The 15,650-nt window shown below is 39.8% G+C and overlaps 1 protein-coding gene across 5 annotated transcripts in view; it reads right to left on the bottom strand.

The window, feature by feature from the left end:
- Nucleotides 1–15,650, bottom strand: part of atp8a2 (ATPase phospholipid transporting 8A2) — a 67,325-nt gene that overhangs the window by 5,835 nt on the left and 45,840 nt on the right. For all 5 annotated transcript variants that reach the window (XM_057824135.1, XM_057824137.1, XM_057824136.1 and 2 more), the window contains 7 exons: nucleotides 15,255–15,377; nucleotides 14,953–15,031; nucleotides 12,330–12,391; nucleotides 12,077–12,133; nucleotides 6,370–6,477; nucleotides 1,090–1,178; nucleotides 918–1,022 (listed from right to left, as the gene is read on the bottom strand). In XM_057824135.1, the coding sequence (XP_057680118.1) occupies nucleotides 918–1,022; nucleotides 1,090–1,178; nucleotides 6,370–6,477; nucleotides 12,077–12,133; nucleotides 12,330–12,391; nucleotides 14,953–15,031; nucleotides 15,255–15,377 (623 nt within the window). The remainder of the gene's footprint in view (nucleotides 1–917; nucleotides 1,023–1,089; nucleotides 1,179–6,369; nucleotides 6,478–12,076; nucleotides 12,134–12,329; nucleotides 12,392–14,952; nucleotides 15,032–15,254; nucleotides 15,378–15,650) is intronic.

The following is a 15,650-nucleotide window of genomic DNA, read 5'->3' as shown; positions in this document are numbered from 1 at the left end:
TAAGCCTCTTAAGGTACCGAAATGTGTTTTATCTTCAGCAAAAGAAATGCACTCATTTGCATTCCAGTCAGATAAACGACAACTTAGGCTATTGCATCGTTTGCCTTTGACGTCGTACAATTCAGAATCCATCACTGTTTTCGATAGAAAAATGAGGCTCTGAACTCGCGGAGATGTCTTTTTGCCATTTTTCAGAAGCATTCCCAGGAATTTGAGCCCTTTCAAGTGAAGGCAGGCGTCAGCCAAAGCAAATGATGTCTGTCGAATAGAAAACAAAAAGGATGTGCACCATTTCATCTCCACCCGGGGGATTCTCCTCCTACCTTTCCACATCTTTTGCCATACTACAAACACAGATGTGCTCTTTTCCCAATTTTCAAACCTGTTGAACGCTATACTGTAACTCCTCTCATTCCGGACGATGAGTGTCAAGCTTCCTCGCCCCGTTCGGACCTGATGAAAGCGCTTGTCACCGGGGAGGCACGAGGGGACGGCAAGCTCACAGAAAGCGACTTGTCTTGATATAAAGAGGGTTTTAAGGGCGGGTTGCTAATTGACGTAGAAGTGCAGCTCCAATCTGCGGCTTTCTAACGACTGCTATACACAGCACAACACACACACGCACGCAGTATATCTAAAAACAACACACCAGGTCCGAACAGCAGGTCAAATTGGTCCACCTATGAAGTGTTTTGAATGTAAAACAACAATTTTAAATGAGCATGCAAAAAGATAGATGGGTGAAAGGTCATTAGAGGTCACACAGCATGACAGTTGACACACAGGTGCTTCTACCTCTACTATATGATGCCTTTATGGGACCTCGGCCTTGACATTACTAAAATTGAATAGATAATATAAACACATATGGTGGCCTGATGGGGTTTAAATGAAGGAAGTGGAAGTTCACGCTGTACCTTCGTCCACTGGCATCCCTCAGAACCGCCGCTCCAGGGTCAACAGCGCGCGCCTCCAGTTCTTGAACCTCCTCCAGCAATGTCTTCCTCACCGTGCGGCGCGTCCTGAAAACAGACCGTTAGTTAGAATCTATCAGAGCGTGAGTTGATTGTTTTCGCACGATTTTCTTACGCAGCCCAAACAAAGTCCTTGAGTAAACAGACGGCGGGAACCAAGAGGAGACCGAGCCAGAAGTACCAGCACTGCATCACGTTTCCGGCCTGACGTGACGACAAGCAAACATGATTTTTTAATACCATATTTAATAGTTCATAGTTCATTTTCAATAACTTTCTACTTTTGCTAACAGAAAATCTGTTCAAACCAAAGTGGCCACCGTTTCATTTCATACATGGTTGCTTTAGACTTTTTCGTGCATCCCGTTTCTTTGCACATGAAAAACGCAAGCATAGTAATTGGACAAATTGATGCTGAGGTTTTTTTTCCACTCGCGCTAAAATCTGCCAATAATTGTTCATTTCGAACAAAATTGAAACTTCCCGTTTCTTTTCGAGTATAGGTCCTTTACATTTTTTGTGCATCTTGTTATATTAGAAATGAAAACTCAACATCATATTAAATTGGAAAAAAACGGTTCTGAGGGCTAATTTTGCTACCTATTTTTTATCGCTAAAAAAATGTCTTTTTCGAAGCAAAATGGCCAACGTCTTGTTCAATAGCGTACCGCACGAATGCTATTTTTAGACAGCAAGGCTGCGTGACGTCAACATCGTAAACCGGAAGGGGGTTAACATACAAGCGCGCTCGCATACAACCCATGCTAGTACTGCTTGTTTTCTGCCGGTAATCTTTCAAAAACAGAACATGCCGAGTAAACACTGCTGCTATGGAACTTGTAGAAACGACTATACACATTACGGCATAAGAAGGATGTTCATACGTTTTCCGAAGCCAAAAACTCTGAGGGGAAAAAATGTGAACAACGGACCAACTTGTGCGGACGTCCAAAAGACCAATTTAACGGCAGCAAGGTGAAGCTGGGGGCCGTAGTCCTACAGATGACAATGCTGATCCATTGCCTGCTACAGCCTGCTCCGAAGAGGTAAGCCATTTTGACATATTTACTTATTTTTTAGCGTGGCGTTTTGCCGTGCTGCTTCTGGCTGACAATGACTGACCAAAATTTTTTAAAATGGTATCTGACTGCCACTGTTGTTACCTTTTCTGTTGTAAATAAACAACTTTAGTAAGGGGGAAGTGTAAATAAATTAATAGAACTAATATTTGTTAGTAATGAAAAAATTAAATGTGTTTGTTGGCTGTCACTGAGTAGCATTCGCGATCACTACACAAAAATAGCAATATTATATACCCCCAAGAACGGTCAGAGATTTAAGACAAACAGAGGATATAATATATAAGACAGACAGGGCATATGGTGGTAAAGGATAGCTTGTTGAAGCAGGAGAATGTCATTGTCAGTTGCATAAGGCAATGCACACAAGAAAAAGGTGTTGATAAAAAAGCTAGCTCTGTATCAGGTCAGCTCTTTTTCCAGTGTTTTTCATCCCTCGACACTCAAGCCATCTCTTTAACTCAGTGCTTCTCCATTATTTTCTGTTACGCCCCCCCCGAAGGAAGATGAAAATGTTTCGCGCCCCCCCAAACTCTGCCGCCACTGTAAATAGTATCATTTGTCTATAATATTACTATTATAAGTACGCCTCTGCCTCACAATGTATCATTTTTTTCTATTAGAGAAAATAACAGAGATCAAGTTATAAAGTATAACTTTATTAACATTGTTTCGTTTGTAACAGAAAAGACTTAACGCGCATCAATTTGCCTGAATTTAAAAAAAAAAAAAAAAGTCACATCCAAACTGTAAAAATACACTCAAGGTACATTTTTGACCATTTGATACTGAAAAATAAAATCAGTAAATAATAACAAATTCAAATTGATTAGAAACATTAACTCATGAGGACACTATGCCAAATAAAATTGACCGAAAAAACAAAACTGAATAGAAGAAAGAAAAAAAAAAGACTGTCTTTGGACAAAAGGACAGTTTTTATTTTCGCTGTTCGCTGCTCCCAGTATCACCTCCAGTTTGCAATGATGTGGGGTTATATTGCACTGAGCATGCTAACAGTGCTCACTGGTTTACTGATATAACACTGACAAAGCGGGACGATTGTTGGCAATATTCGGCACGTTTTCGCTGAAAAACAACCAAGCGGCTTATCAAGGAGATTGGGGTCTAATGTCTTTAAGTGGCGTCTTAATTGATTTGGCTTCCGGCTGTCCGCTATAATCATTTTTAGAGACAGTAAACAGTGGTCTTTCCTCGTCTACCACTTTATTAAATGTCAAAGCCAAAAGGCAAACGGCCCGAAAAAAGCGCATTCTCGGAGGCCGAGGGAGAACCGTAGGTGAGGGCGGTCCTCGTGACGATCCCAAGCCGAAAATGGCACTTCTTGGGCGGACACGTGAGAACCGGAGAAGACAGAGGGTCGCTGCGTGAGTCCCGGCCGACCTACACCGGAAAACGGCTTTCGAAAACGGCGCACGCACAGCTCTCCATCTCTTCATGAGTCTCTTCCGTGTGCTCTTGCTTACTTCAAAAATACTGCGCGCACTTTGAAAATGAGAGCGCCACTGCCACCCACTGAGTGGATGTGCAAGTACACTTTATTCTAGTACGGCAAAAAAAAAAAAAAAAAAAAAAAGCATGTTCCCCGAGGTCACACGCACCACCCCTGGCATCGCTCTGCGCCCCCCTGGGGCGGCGCGCCCCACTATTTGAGAAGTACTGCTTTAACTGAACATCTGTATGTTCTTCCACATCTTTACCAGTGAATTTGGCACCAGGGACATCATTTTCAGACAGAATTGGTAGGTTTAGCTCAGTTAACATCGTTCGTACACTATACAAACGCAAGTTTGACCCCACCCCCAGCAACAGTTGCTAACGTCATGAGTATTAATGAGCAAAGGTGACGTGTTACGTGTGGTATACTATTCCTAGCATTGATACGACAGACATGAAAACCTAATTTCATATTAATCGGAAAAACTGGTGTTGCAGGATAATTTTGTCTAACTTTCTACTAGTGCTCAGCAGAAAATTGCCATTTCAAATTAAAAGGACTGACTTTTTGTTTAATTTCATGCTTGGGTCCTTGAAATAGTTTCTTTCGTCCTGCTCTATTAAACATGACTACCCATTTTTATGCTGGCTACAAAACTGGTATACCGGGATCATTTTTCCCAAACTTTCCGACAGTCGTTGTTGCATTTTATTCATGACGAATCCTCCAAATGAGAATCCAACTCTTTACATCATGCTCCACCTAGTATAACGTCTTTTGATTGGGGGCTTATTTAGTCAAAGACCAAGCCCTGCAGCAGCTGCAATGTACTAGAGTCCACACAGATAATTTAAGAATGGGTGGAAAACTTATGAGGAAATCTCTTTGGCAACACTTGCAATCATAAACGATAGGGAAGACTCATCCAACTGGACTTTTGAGTTATGAGTCACAGTTGGGACCAAACTTGAGCGTAGACTTGGACTCAAATGATTCCAAATGAAAATGGAGAAGTATTCTCCGCTTTTACAGGGTAGTGTAAATGTCGGGAGTGTCGTCTGACCGCTCCCCAGTCAGCCAGAGCAGCTGCCGGGATATTTGAGCGCATTCCGGATTTCTGACACAAATTGAATTAATGGGCTGAGAGACCCCCCCCGCCCGATTTTATTATCCCTCAATGACTCTCCTGAGCAGCGGGAGCGACAGCAGCCCACCCTCTTAAGTCAACACCTCCGTAAAGGGCACTAAAAGACGCGGGGGGGAGAGGGGTGAAAGGGAGTCGGGTGACATGCGGCAGGTGCAGGACACTCGTTCTCGGGGGGCTTCTGACGGGGGACACCCAGGAAGTTTAGATACGCAACACAAAAGATATCATAAATGCAAACGAAACATGAAGCATAACACATTGGTTTCCAAACTTCAAATGAAAGTTTTGGAGGAGGGAGTTTATTCATTTTTGAGCGATCGAATTCATTGCCATTTAAATTCGAATGGACGTCTATCGCTGTCAATGGCAGTGAATCATTTAACAAATATAGAGTACCTCAAAATGCATTATGGAAAATCTTACATTACAAAATTATTTTAAAAAAACTTTTGATGCTAATTGTTTGCTCTAAGTTTCTGAGGTGAGAGTTTCTTCTTTTTCTCTCCGGTACTAGTTGACTATGACAAGTTTATTCTTTTTTGCTACGATACTACCCCGACTATTATGTCCAATCCAATTTAACTGGAAGGGCTCCGCAGTCAAATTGGATTGGACGTATATCAACGTCAGTAACAATGAATGAGCTTACAAATATACATAAAAACGCTTTGGGGGGGGAATACATAAGTACCTAAAAATAACAATAATAATAATATTTTTATAATATTTTTAAATACAGTATTGACATTATCATTTTAAAATAAATAAAAAAACAAATAGATTATTTTTCATATTTTCAAAAAAGTCAAAAATGTTCCCCTGCCAAAAATGAAAAAAAATTCAGGTTAAAAAAAAAGTTAAAAAAAAAAAAAAAAAAAAATTATAGTATACTATATTCGGCTTTGTTGTAACGCACTTTGAGGGCCTCTAAAGTTTAAGGGCCTAAGGTTAAGGTAAAAGGGCTATTTAAATAAATTGGAATTTGAATTCAAATGTATTGGACGTCCATTGTTACCAGTGACCAGAGGTGGGCAGAGTCACCCAAAATTTTACTCAAGAAAAGCATTACTTCAAAATAATATTGCTCAAGTAAAAGTAAATGGAGTCATCCAAAAAATGTACTCAAGTACAAGTAAAAAAGTATTTTAGTACTTTGTGAAAAGAAGACTCAATGAGTAACTTAGTAACTACTTACAGTGTGATTTTTTTTTTTAATTAAACAATGGTATTTTATTCTCAGCACATCATCTATATGAACAGTTATTAGAAAGAATACTGTGCTATAACCTGTCACATGTCCATATTAGGCCCAAAAAAATAAACAAAAATCATCAAATTCAAAATACATAAATGAAACATTACCCGTCCAAAGAGAAAGTGTGCCCCCTAGGGGGGAAAAAAAACAACATTTTCCTTCCATGAATTGAAATGGAGTCTATTGGTGTAAAATACATCGCTACCAAGTAAAAACTGGAAGAAAGGTTCAAACAAATCTGCGCTTTTGAGTAATTTTGACTCTGTGTCAAATACTTTATTTTTATGGCGCTTTAAAGACACCACGTGATTGAACAGTCTGGTGTGACCATATGACTTCCGGCTGCAAACCTGTGTCTAGTCATGTGACTGTCAGACTAAATTTAACACGTTACTACCCACCTCTGTCAGTAACCGTAAATGAGTCTGAACTTGGGCATTTCAGGGGTAACTTACCTGACCCAGCATGTCAGGGGCCATGGGGAAGGTGGGCCAAATGGCTGAGTAGATCCCGAAGAAGACCAGCCACATCAGCATGCTTCCCCAGACGGCCAGGTGGGAGAACTGGACACAAGAGATTCGGGAGGTCAAATAGTACAAATAGGAGATGCTCTCAATATAGATGCTTGGGGCCCCTGCTCTGTGATGTGGTGGAAGGGAACACTGCGTGAATTCCGCAGAGGGGGCCCCCTTCGACCCGCACGATTCATGGGGGTCACGCTGCTGCGACAAACAGCTGAACGGACAAGGCTACCGGCAACTTTACTGGGCCGTGAGGATAGTTGAGTAGTTTGTTGAAATGCACTTAAAGAGCATATGACACGAGAAACAAAATCTTAAATGGCATTATTATGTGAATTAGAATCATATTTTGAGACGATTCGACTATATACAACAATTTAGCAAAGCACAGATGACGAGAAATTAGTCTTTTAACGTGCCGGTTAGCCACGCCTACCATTATAGGGCTTTAGCGTCCCCAACAGGTGGATGACGTCAGCGGTAGACTGGGCTCATCGGTTTTACTATTCAGCCCACTGAGGGGGAAATATTCAGAACGAGGAAAACATGACGAAGAGAGCCGCAAAATGTCATTGTTTCAGTCTCTCTACTCCAATATTTTTACATGATATTCTTTTTATCCAAGTATTTTTCCCCAATAGCTATATAAATGGCTTGAGAAGGACCAGTCAGCCCGTCAAGGGGGAACTATTCACAACGAGGAAAACGCGACGAAGAGAGCGGCAAAATGTCAGTGTTTCTGTCTCTTTACTTCAATATTTTTACAGGATATTCTTTTTATCCAAGTATTTTCCCCAATTGCTAAATAAATGGCATGGTCATGACAAATAACAGTCTTGTGCTGAATGGAATATGAAATAATAAAAATGCATTTATTCAGGACGACATGGCAAAATTACTCCATAATGGTCAAAACTGTCGACTTCACCTTTACTGTCGCACCTCTCGAACGATATTTTATGACACCTAAATCGGACATATGTCATTTCCCTTCCCCGGCTTCGGAGAATGTAAACAAACCAGAAGGCGTGACAGCTAGCCGACATGCTAACCCGGACCGAGTGATGTTTCAAAGTCTTCCAAGCGGAAAATCACACATAACTCGCCTGGATTATTTGACATGACGACCCGGTTGTTGATTGTCTTCGCGGATCGGCAAACCGCCCGGCGGAGAGCAATTTACAGTTCGTTCCCGGAGGAGGGTGGCTGGAGTTGTTGTGCAGCTAACGTGCTGCTGCTAATGAGAATTAGGAGTGCTTTTTACATGCCTATCAATGATCAAACGTAAGTAGTCCTTTATTTAAAGGAAGTTTGTAGTGTTTACTTTGTAATCGCTGTATTCGTATTTGACATAATACAAAACAAGATGTTTACTCACTTCCTCGTAAGTCCAATGGTCCCACAGTAGTAGGGCTTGTTTTGGCCAATATCCACGGTGAATGGGAACCTTTTGAAACTCCAAAAAGGCGCATACGCCTCTCCCTCATACAGAATGATTTTTCTGCAGCCGTTTGGCTGGCGTGATGCGAAAAATAAACGTATTCATCCGCAAAATCAGCTGAATCCTTCGTCCTCATACACAACAGTACACTGTAGCGTGAAGAGGACGTCTTCTACCGTACACGTCACAGCGCCCTCCTCCTCAATGCAAGACCAAAGCCGGAAGTCACTCATTTTCATGGCGCGGGATTCAAAAAACTAAATAAAAATAGCGATCGCTTCCACACACATCCAAGCGGTCCATATCATTCAGGGGCATAAAATACCGCGTGTATTATGAAATAAACATGCTTTTTCGTGTCACAGGCACTTTAAGGAATAACACAGCCAAGTCAGGTGAGGTCGTTGGAAAGCATTTCGGGAGAAAATAAAGTGGATTTAAGACAAACATTGAAATTTGTTGAGAGAAAGCAACTTTTTTAAGAAAAAAGTTATTTTCGAGGGAAAAGTTTCAATTGCACGAAAATTACTATCAAGAAAAAAGTCCTGGATTCACAACATTTCTTTTTCTATATAGCAAAAAAAATAAAAGTTCTTTTTTTTTCAGGACGAAAGTCTGAGATTTATGAATTATTTTTCTACAATTTCCCACAAATTGATGAGAATTGATATAAAAACAAATTCTATAAGTGGTAATTTTACAGAAGTAAAAAGTATTTGTAATATACAACTTAAAGAAAGTCACAAACATTTTTTCCCCACAAAGCTTTACGATTAGTCAGTCCTGAAACAAATTGTTAAAATTACTGAGCTTCATTTTTGTTGTTGAAAATTTCCCATTTCCGGAGAAAAGTCATAATTTTTTGAGATGCATGTCATAACGCGTTAAGTGTCAAAAAAGTTATTAAAAATGAATCCATGTGAGAGTTGGGTTCCGTTTCCCAAGTCAGCTATTGGCTGGCATTTCATGTGGAAATGCATCTGGCACGCCTGCCAAACTTGAACAGGCAGCTTCCGTGTTCACCGCACTCGCAATCTTGTGCGTGTCCGGCGACGGCTGTTTAGCGTCAAATGTGTCAAACGTCCCATCTGTTCCATCATATCTTGTGATACACGAGATGTCGTTAGATTTGATTACTACGGTGGTGTGGGTGAATTTTTATCCAGATTTATAAAGCGAAAAAAGAAGTATGAAAAGTAGCTTTTTTTAATACAAAAGAAAGTAACATTTATTTTGTCAAAATTCTGCATTTTTGGGAAAGAAAAAAAAGTTCAGTCCAATCTTATGGAGTTTTAGTGAATGGGTTTATCATTAGACATCCAATCCAATTGAATTGGGAGGGTGGCGCGATTTGCTGCCAACCCTCCCACTTCACATGGATTGGACCGCTAGCGACATCAATGGCAGCCAAAGATTTATCAAACGTAAATAAAGCTTTGAAGGGATTCATAAGACCCAAATTAAAGTAGTGATAAAAAACAACAACTAAATGTAGAAATTTAAATGGAAAACTATAGTAAAAAAATCCTAAAAATAAATCATGAAAAGATAAATAAAAACGTAATAAAATTTATAAAAATTTATATATATTGTAATAAATGCTAGAGTTGTCCAATATTATCGGGTAACCGATAATATCGGCTGATAAAAACATTTTAAAATGATATCAGAGAAAATCGACATGGTTTTGGGACAAAATTAATGTTGCCTTCGGAGTGACATACATGATATGGCAGTCCCTTTTTGACACTTTGCGCTTGAGCCAAAAAACTGACGTCTGCACCATTGTGATTTAAACAATACATGTAGTGTTACAAAGAGTCACTTTTTCCATAACTTAGTTGAAGCTGTTCTCTTATTTTTCACTGAATGTATATTTGTAAAACCTTGAAGTTGTTACATCATTATTGAAGCATCTGGTGGGACATCACAATACAATTCGACCACCACATGACCATATATCAGCATCGGTTTGATATCGGTATCGGATTTTTGGAGTTGGACAATATAGTAATATCGGTTATCAGTTAAAAAGTAATTATCGGAGAACTGTAATACATTAAAAATAAAAAAAAGATATTTATTAATAATTCCAATATATAATAAAATATTTTTCCCCAACAAAAAAAATATATTTACAAAAAATATTTTATTATTACCAAATTATTTTCAGTTAATTTAAAAAAAAAAAAAAAAAAAAACATTTAAACAATTTTTATTATTATATGCTTATGTACTCCCCAATACTTTTTGACATGTGTTTGCTAAATGTAAATTCAGGCATTAATGGGTTGAATAAAATCTACTAAAACACTTATTTAAATGTTATTCTGAAATCCAACAACACATTTTAAAACTACACCAAATAAACAGAATCAAATGAATGTGTATACTTTCCTCAACTAAAGTAAGGCAAATAAGTATTTTAGTCAACCACTAATTGTACAAGTTCTTCCACTTGAAAATATTAGAGAAGCCAGGAATTGTCAACATAGGTAAACCTCAACCATGAGAGACAGAATATGGAAAAAAAAAAAAAAAAAAAAAAAAAAAAAAACAGAAAATCACATGGTTTGATTTTTAAATAATTTATTTGCAAATCATGGTGGAAAATAAGTATTTGGTCAATACCAAAAGTTCATCTCAATACTTTGAAATGTACCCTTTGTTGGCAATAACGGAGGTCAAACGTTTTCTGTAACTCTTCACAAGCTTTTCACACACTGTTGCTGGTATTTTGGCCCATTCCTCCATGCAGATCTCCTCTAGAGCAGTGATGTTTTGGGGCAGTCGTTGGGCAACACGGACTTTCAACTCCCTCCACAGATTTTCTATGGTGTTGAGATCTGGAGACTGGCTAGGCCACTCCAGGACCTTGTAATGCTTCTTACGAAGCCACTCCTTTGTTGCCCTGGCTGTGTGTTTGGGATCATTGTCATGCTGAAAGACCCAGCCACGTCTCATCTTTAATGCCCTTGCTGATGGAAGGACATTTTCACTCAAAATCTCTCCATACATTGCCCCATTCATTCTTTCCTTTACACAGATCAGTCGTCCTGGTCCCTTTGCAGAAAAACAGCCCCAAAGCATGATGTTTCCACCCACATGCTTCGCAGTGCGTATGGTGTTTTTTGGATGCAATTCAGTATTCTTTCTCCTCCAAACACGAGAACCTGTGTTTCTACCAAAAAGTTCTATTTTGGTTTCATCTGACCATAACACATTCTCCCAGTCCTCTTCTGGATCATCCAAATGCTCTCTAGCCAACCGCAGACGGGCCTGGACGTGTACTTTCTTCAGCTGGCAGTGCAGGATTTGAGTCTCTGGCAGCGCATTGTGTTACTAATAGTAGCCTTTGTTACTGTGGTCCCAGCTCTCTGTAGGTCATTCACGAGGTCCCCCTGTGTGGTTCTGGGATTTTTGCTCACCGTTCTTGTTATCATTCTGATGCCACGGGGTGAGATCTTGCATGGAGCCCCAGATCGAGGGAGATTATCAGTAGTCTTGTATGTCTTCCCTTTCCTAATAATTGTTCCCACAGTTGATTTCTTTACACCAAGCGTTTTACCTATTGCAGATTCAGTCTTCCCAGCCTGGTGCAGGTCTACAATTTTGTCTCTGGTGTCTTTCGACAGCTCTTTGGTCTTGGCCATACTGGAGTTTGGAGTGTGACTGACTGAGTTTGGAGTGTGACTGACTGAGTTTGTGGATAGGTGTCTTTTATACCGATAATGAGTTAAAATAGGTGCCATTAATACAGGTAATGAGTGGAGCCTCGTTAGACATCATTAGAAGACGTTAGACCTCTTTGACAGCCAGAAATCTTGCTTGTTTGTAGGTGACCAAATAATTATTTTCCACTCTAATTTGGAAATAAATTCTTTAAAAATCAAACAATGTGATTTTCTGTTTTTTTTTTTCAACATTCTGTCTCTCATGGTTGAGGTTTACCCATGTTGACAATTACAGGCCTCTCCAATCTTTTCAAGTAGGAGAACTTGCACAATTGGTGGTTGACTAAATACTTATTTGCCTCATTGTACTATTAGCTTCCTTTCACAGGAAAAATAAAAATTACTGGCGAAAACAGAATGAAAACAGACATTCCCCCCCCCCCCCAGTCACTTTTCCTCCCACTTGCCGGCCTTTCAATGCAACCGTAACTGAGAGGAGCGAGCTGGAGTGTCCGAGTGCTCTTACCCTGGTCCAAGCAGTGGTCTCCATTCCAGCTTTCAGACACACAGTGACCACGACGTACTGCAGACACAAGAATTGACAAACTCTCAAATCACGCCAACATACCTCCGGCGTTCTCTCGGGACGTCGGGGAGGGAAATTTCGATTGTGTGTGTCAGACGGAGACGGGAGGAGAGGGATCTTCGCGGCCCACGCGAGGGAGAAGACGGCCAAGTGATATTGTGCAAGGGGTACTGTGCGAAAAAGGCAAACTCACGGTGTAGACCATGTTTCCGACGAAAAGGTAGTCATTCCCTTGACCGTTTTTGAAGGGCGAGTCTGTAAAAAACAGGTAAAAAAAAAAATCCAAATATTGAAAATAACTGTTTAAAAAAATGTGTAAGAAAAACTAAGATTTCGAGTATTGTGCCTTAGTGTTGCATAAAAATATATGTTCTCACCTCAGAAAACATTACATTTTACATTATCAAGGAAATAATATTTAGATGTGGGAACCTCTGGGTACCTCACGATTAGGGATGGGAATTGATAGGATTTTTACGATTCCGATTCCATTATCGATATTGCTTAACGATTCGATTCTTTATCGATTCTCTTATCGATTCTAATTTGGGGAAAAAGAAGAACAAACGTTTTGATTGGCATCGAGTTTGTTTAATCAGAACTCACAACCTTACAAACTCACAATGAAATCAAAAGAGGCCCAAAGCCTCAATGTTAACTGTGGCAATAAGTGGCAAATACACAAGAATGTGTAACATTTTACTGAAACATTTATCTAATAGAAATAAAAAATATTGGTATATATTGGCAGATAGGTTGTTGTTCTGCCTTTGGCAATATGTGTTAAAGCAGGGGTCCCCAAACTTTTTCCTGTGAGGGCCACATAACTTTTCCCTTCTCTGATGAGGGGCCGGGGTCAGTTTGTAACAGAAAAAGTGTGACGATTGCAGAAGTGCATAAATGTAAAAAATTATTGTTTTTCAGAAAGCCACAATCAAATAACCCTTTCTGGATTCTTCACGGAATGAAAGTAAATAAAATAAAAATAATAATATAATAATAATAATTAATAATAAAAACACTATTAATTAAATAGATAATAACCAAATAACCCTCTCTGAATTCTTCAAGGAAAAAGGCCAGGAAATAAATAACACGATTGAGAAAAAAAAAAAAAAATCAAAATGGCCGGACCAAATGTGGAGGCGGGCCGTATTTGGGCCGCGGGCCGCAGTTTGGGCACCCGAAAAAATGCCGCATCCAAGCGAGTGAGCGAGCGAAGTGAGAGAGGGAAACACTTCTACGAGCTTACGTTCTTTGTTAATGTTAATATCTACAGAGGCAACGCCTGTATGTATAATCTTTTGTGTTGTTGTTGTTGTGTTTCCACTCGCGATCGGACACTTAAATCCAGTTGTGTAGTGGTTTGAACGATGTGCTAATGCTAGCGAACGAATGCTAACCATACTGTTATTAGCAGCTAATCATCGCTGATTTACGTTGATGCAAACCTGTTTGTTATTGGGGACGAAATTGATTTGTTTCATTTCTATTCTTAGTTTCACTCTTCAAGTGATGGTTGAATAAAGTCAGCAAATTATACCAACGTCTTCTACATCGTCATTTAGGAGTTTAGCTAGCTGTATAGCCAGAACTGAGCCAGTCGCTTTGCTGTAATTTTTCCTCGTGAAGTGAAGACACACTTTCGAGCGTTTGAACCTACGTGCTGTCATTGTTATGTTTATGGCTGCAATGCTCGTGCTTACCCGTCATAACCTTTCATTTTCACACTCTTTCCTGGTGAAGTGTAGTCAAACTTTGTAGCGAGTGGTTCTTGGCGCCATGCTAGTTTGATGCGTCTGGACAACAAGACACGTCACGACGCAATACGCGTCTTTAGGAATCGTTAAAGGGATCGTTAAGGCTTTTTCGTTGTGATGTCGAGGCCTCGAAACACTCGGAACCGGTTCCGAATTGGAATCGGATTTCGATTCCCATCCCTACTCACGATACGATATGATACGAAAAACAAGGCTCACGAAAACGATCTCACAATATGGCGATATAACAGTTATCGATAAATGGATCAAGAAATAATTCAACGATATTTTTCTATACAAGTAATAAACACAAAAACAAGCGCTTTTCATCCTTCTCCTGTAACTTGAACATTCATTCATTCGCTGCCATCCCTCCCACTTCCAATGGATTGGACATCTACGGCGGTCAATGGCAAACACTGAGTTTAATTTTGGGGCATTTCAGGTCATTTGCTGTTGATTTTCAGTCACTTCCTGTGATTTTGGGGCATTTATAGGTCACACCCTGTTGATTTTGGGTTACAGGAGGAATCTCCCCAAATGAATAGGCAGTGACTCAAACTCAACAGGACGTGACCTGTAAATGCCCAAAAATCATAAAGACTGGCTGCGAATGCTCTGGTTTCAATATACCCATCCCAGTCGAAATGGATTGGGCATCTTGCGCCGTCAATGGCAGCCTCTGCGTAAGCAGAGATACTATTCTAGTGGAAGATTTTGGTAGCAAATTGTTGGTTCCTTATTTTAAAACAGTGACACTTTTTAAAAACGATATATCCATTCTTGGTGGGAGCATATTGATACCCTTTTGGGCTGCAAAGTAACGCGATATATCACCATTTCGTCACACCCCTAATATTTAGAAGAAAAAAAGGTCCTCAAAAAATTTAACATAGGTCACAGCTCTTGCAGAAAAAAGTCAATTTTAGCATAACAAAGTTCAACCATAAAGATGTAAAATGAACACGAATACTAACTTTTTCTGACAAAAGTCCTTCATTATTTTCAAGAATACCCCAAAATCTGACTAAATGTGTTTAAAGGTGAGCCACTCACCATGCTCTAACATCTTGAGAGGAAACCAAAAGAGAATTATGGAGTGAATCAGTGCGTTGATGCAGTGACCCCAAAACACCTGCAGACACACACATCGGAAACAAACAAACATCTTGTAAACACACATACACGGCGATTGAAAACGTGTACAGTAAAGCGCTGCCTTCCAAAGAAAGACTTCCTTATTCGGCACCTCGGAGCCTCTGTGGAAATGGCCCAGTCCCGCCCCTTTCGACACTCTTGTTTACTCGCCGCCGCACCAGCCAAACAGCGCTAGCCAAAACCTAGCAATTCGTGCGTACCTTAGTGTTGAAACCTTCGGCATTCTGGGTGATCCGGTAGAGTTGAGGGAAGCGGAGCATGTTCTGTTGGCTGCACGGCCGGTCAAAAATGCCCAAAGTGAACGGAGGAAGGGCCGTGAATATCTGCAACACAAATAAATATTCGTATTTGACTACGTTAGTGACCATGTTATGAGATTCTTTTCGTGTGTTAAATCCACAAAAAAGCTGTTGTGTCTGAAAGCAGACCTATTTTTTAAGGCAAACTTATATTTTATCCACACGAAATGTTTTAAAAAATGTGTCCAAGTTTTTCTTTTTTTTTTTGCTGAGAAGTGTTTCACTCATTTGAACAGAAGCTAATGTATATATTTACAGTGGTATGAAAAAGTATCAACCTTTTGGAATTTCTCACAT

This window comes from Corythoichthys intestinalis, chromosome 20, assembly GCF_030265065.1.
Source record: "Corythoichthys intestinalis isolate RoL2023-P3 chromosome 20, ASM3026506v1, whole genome shotgun sequence".
NCBI classification, from domain to species: domain Eukaryota; kingdom Metazoa; phylum Chordata; class Actinopteri; order Syngnathiformes; family Syngnathidae; genus Corythoichthys; species Corythoichthys intestinalis.
Note: the sequence above shows the minus strand (reverse complement) of the source record. Positions and strands in the feature narration are given on the sequence as shown.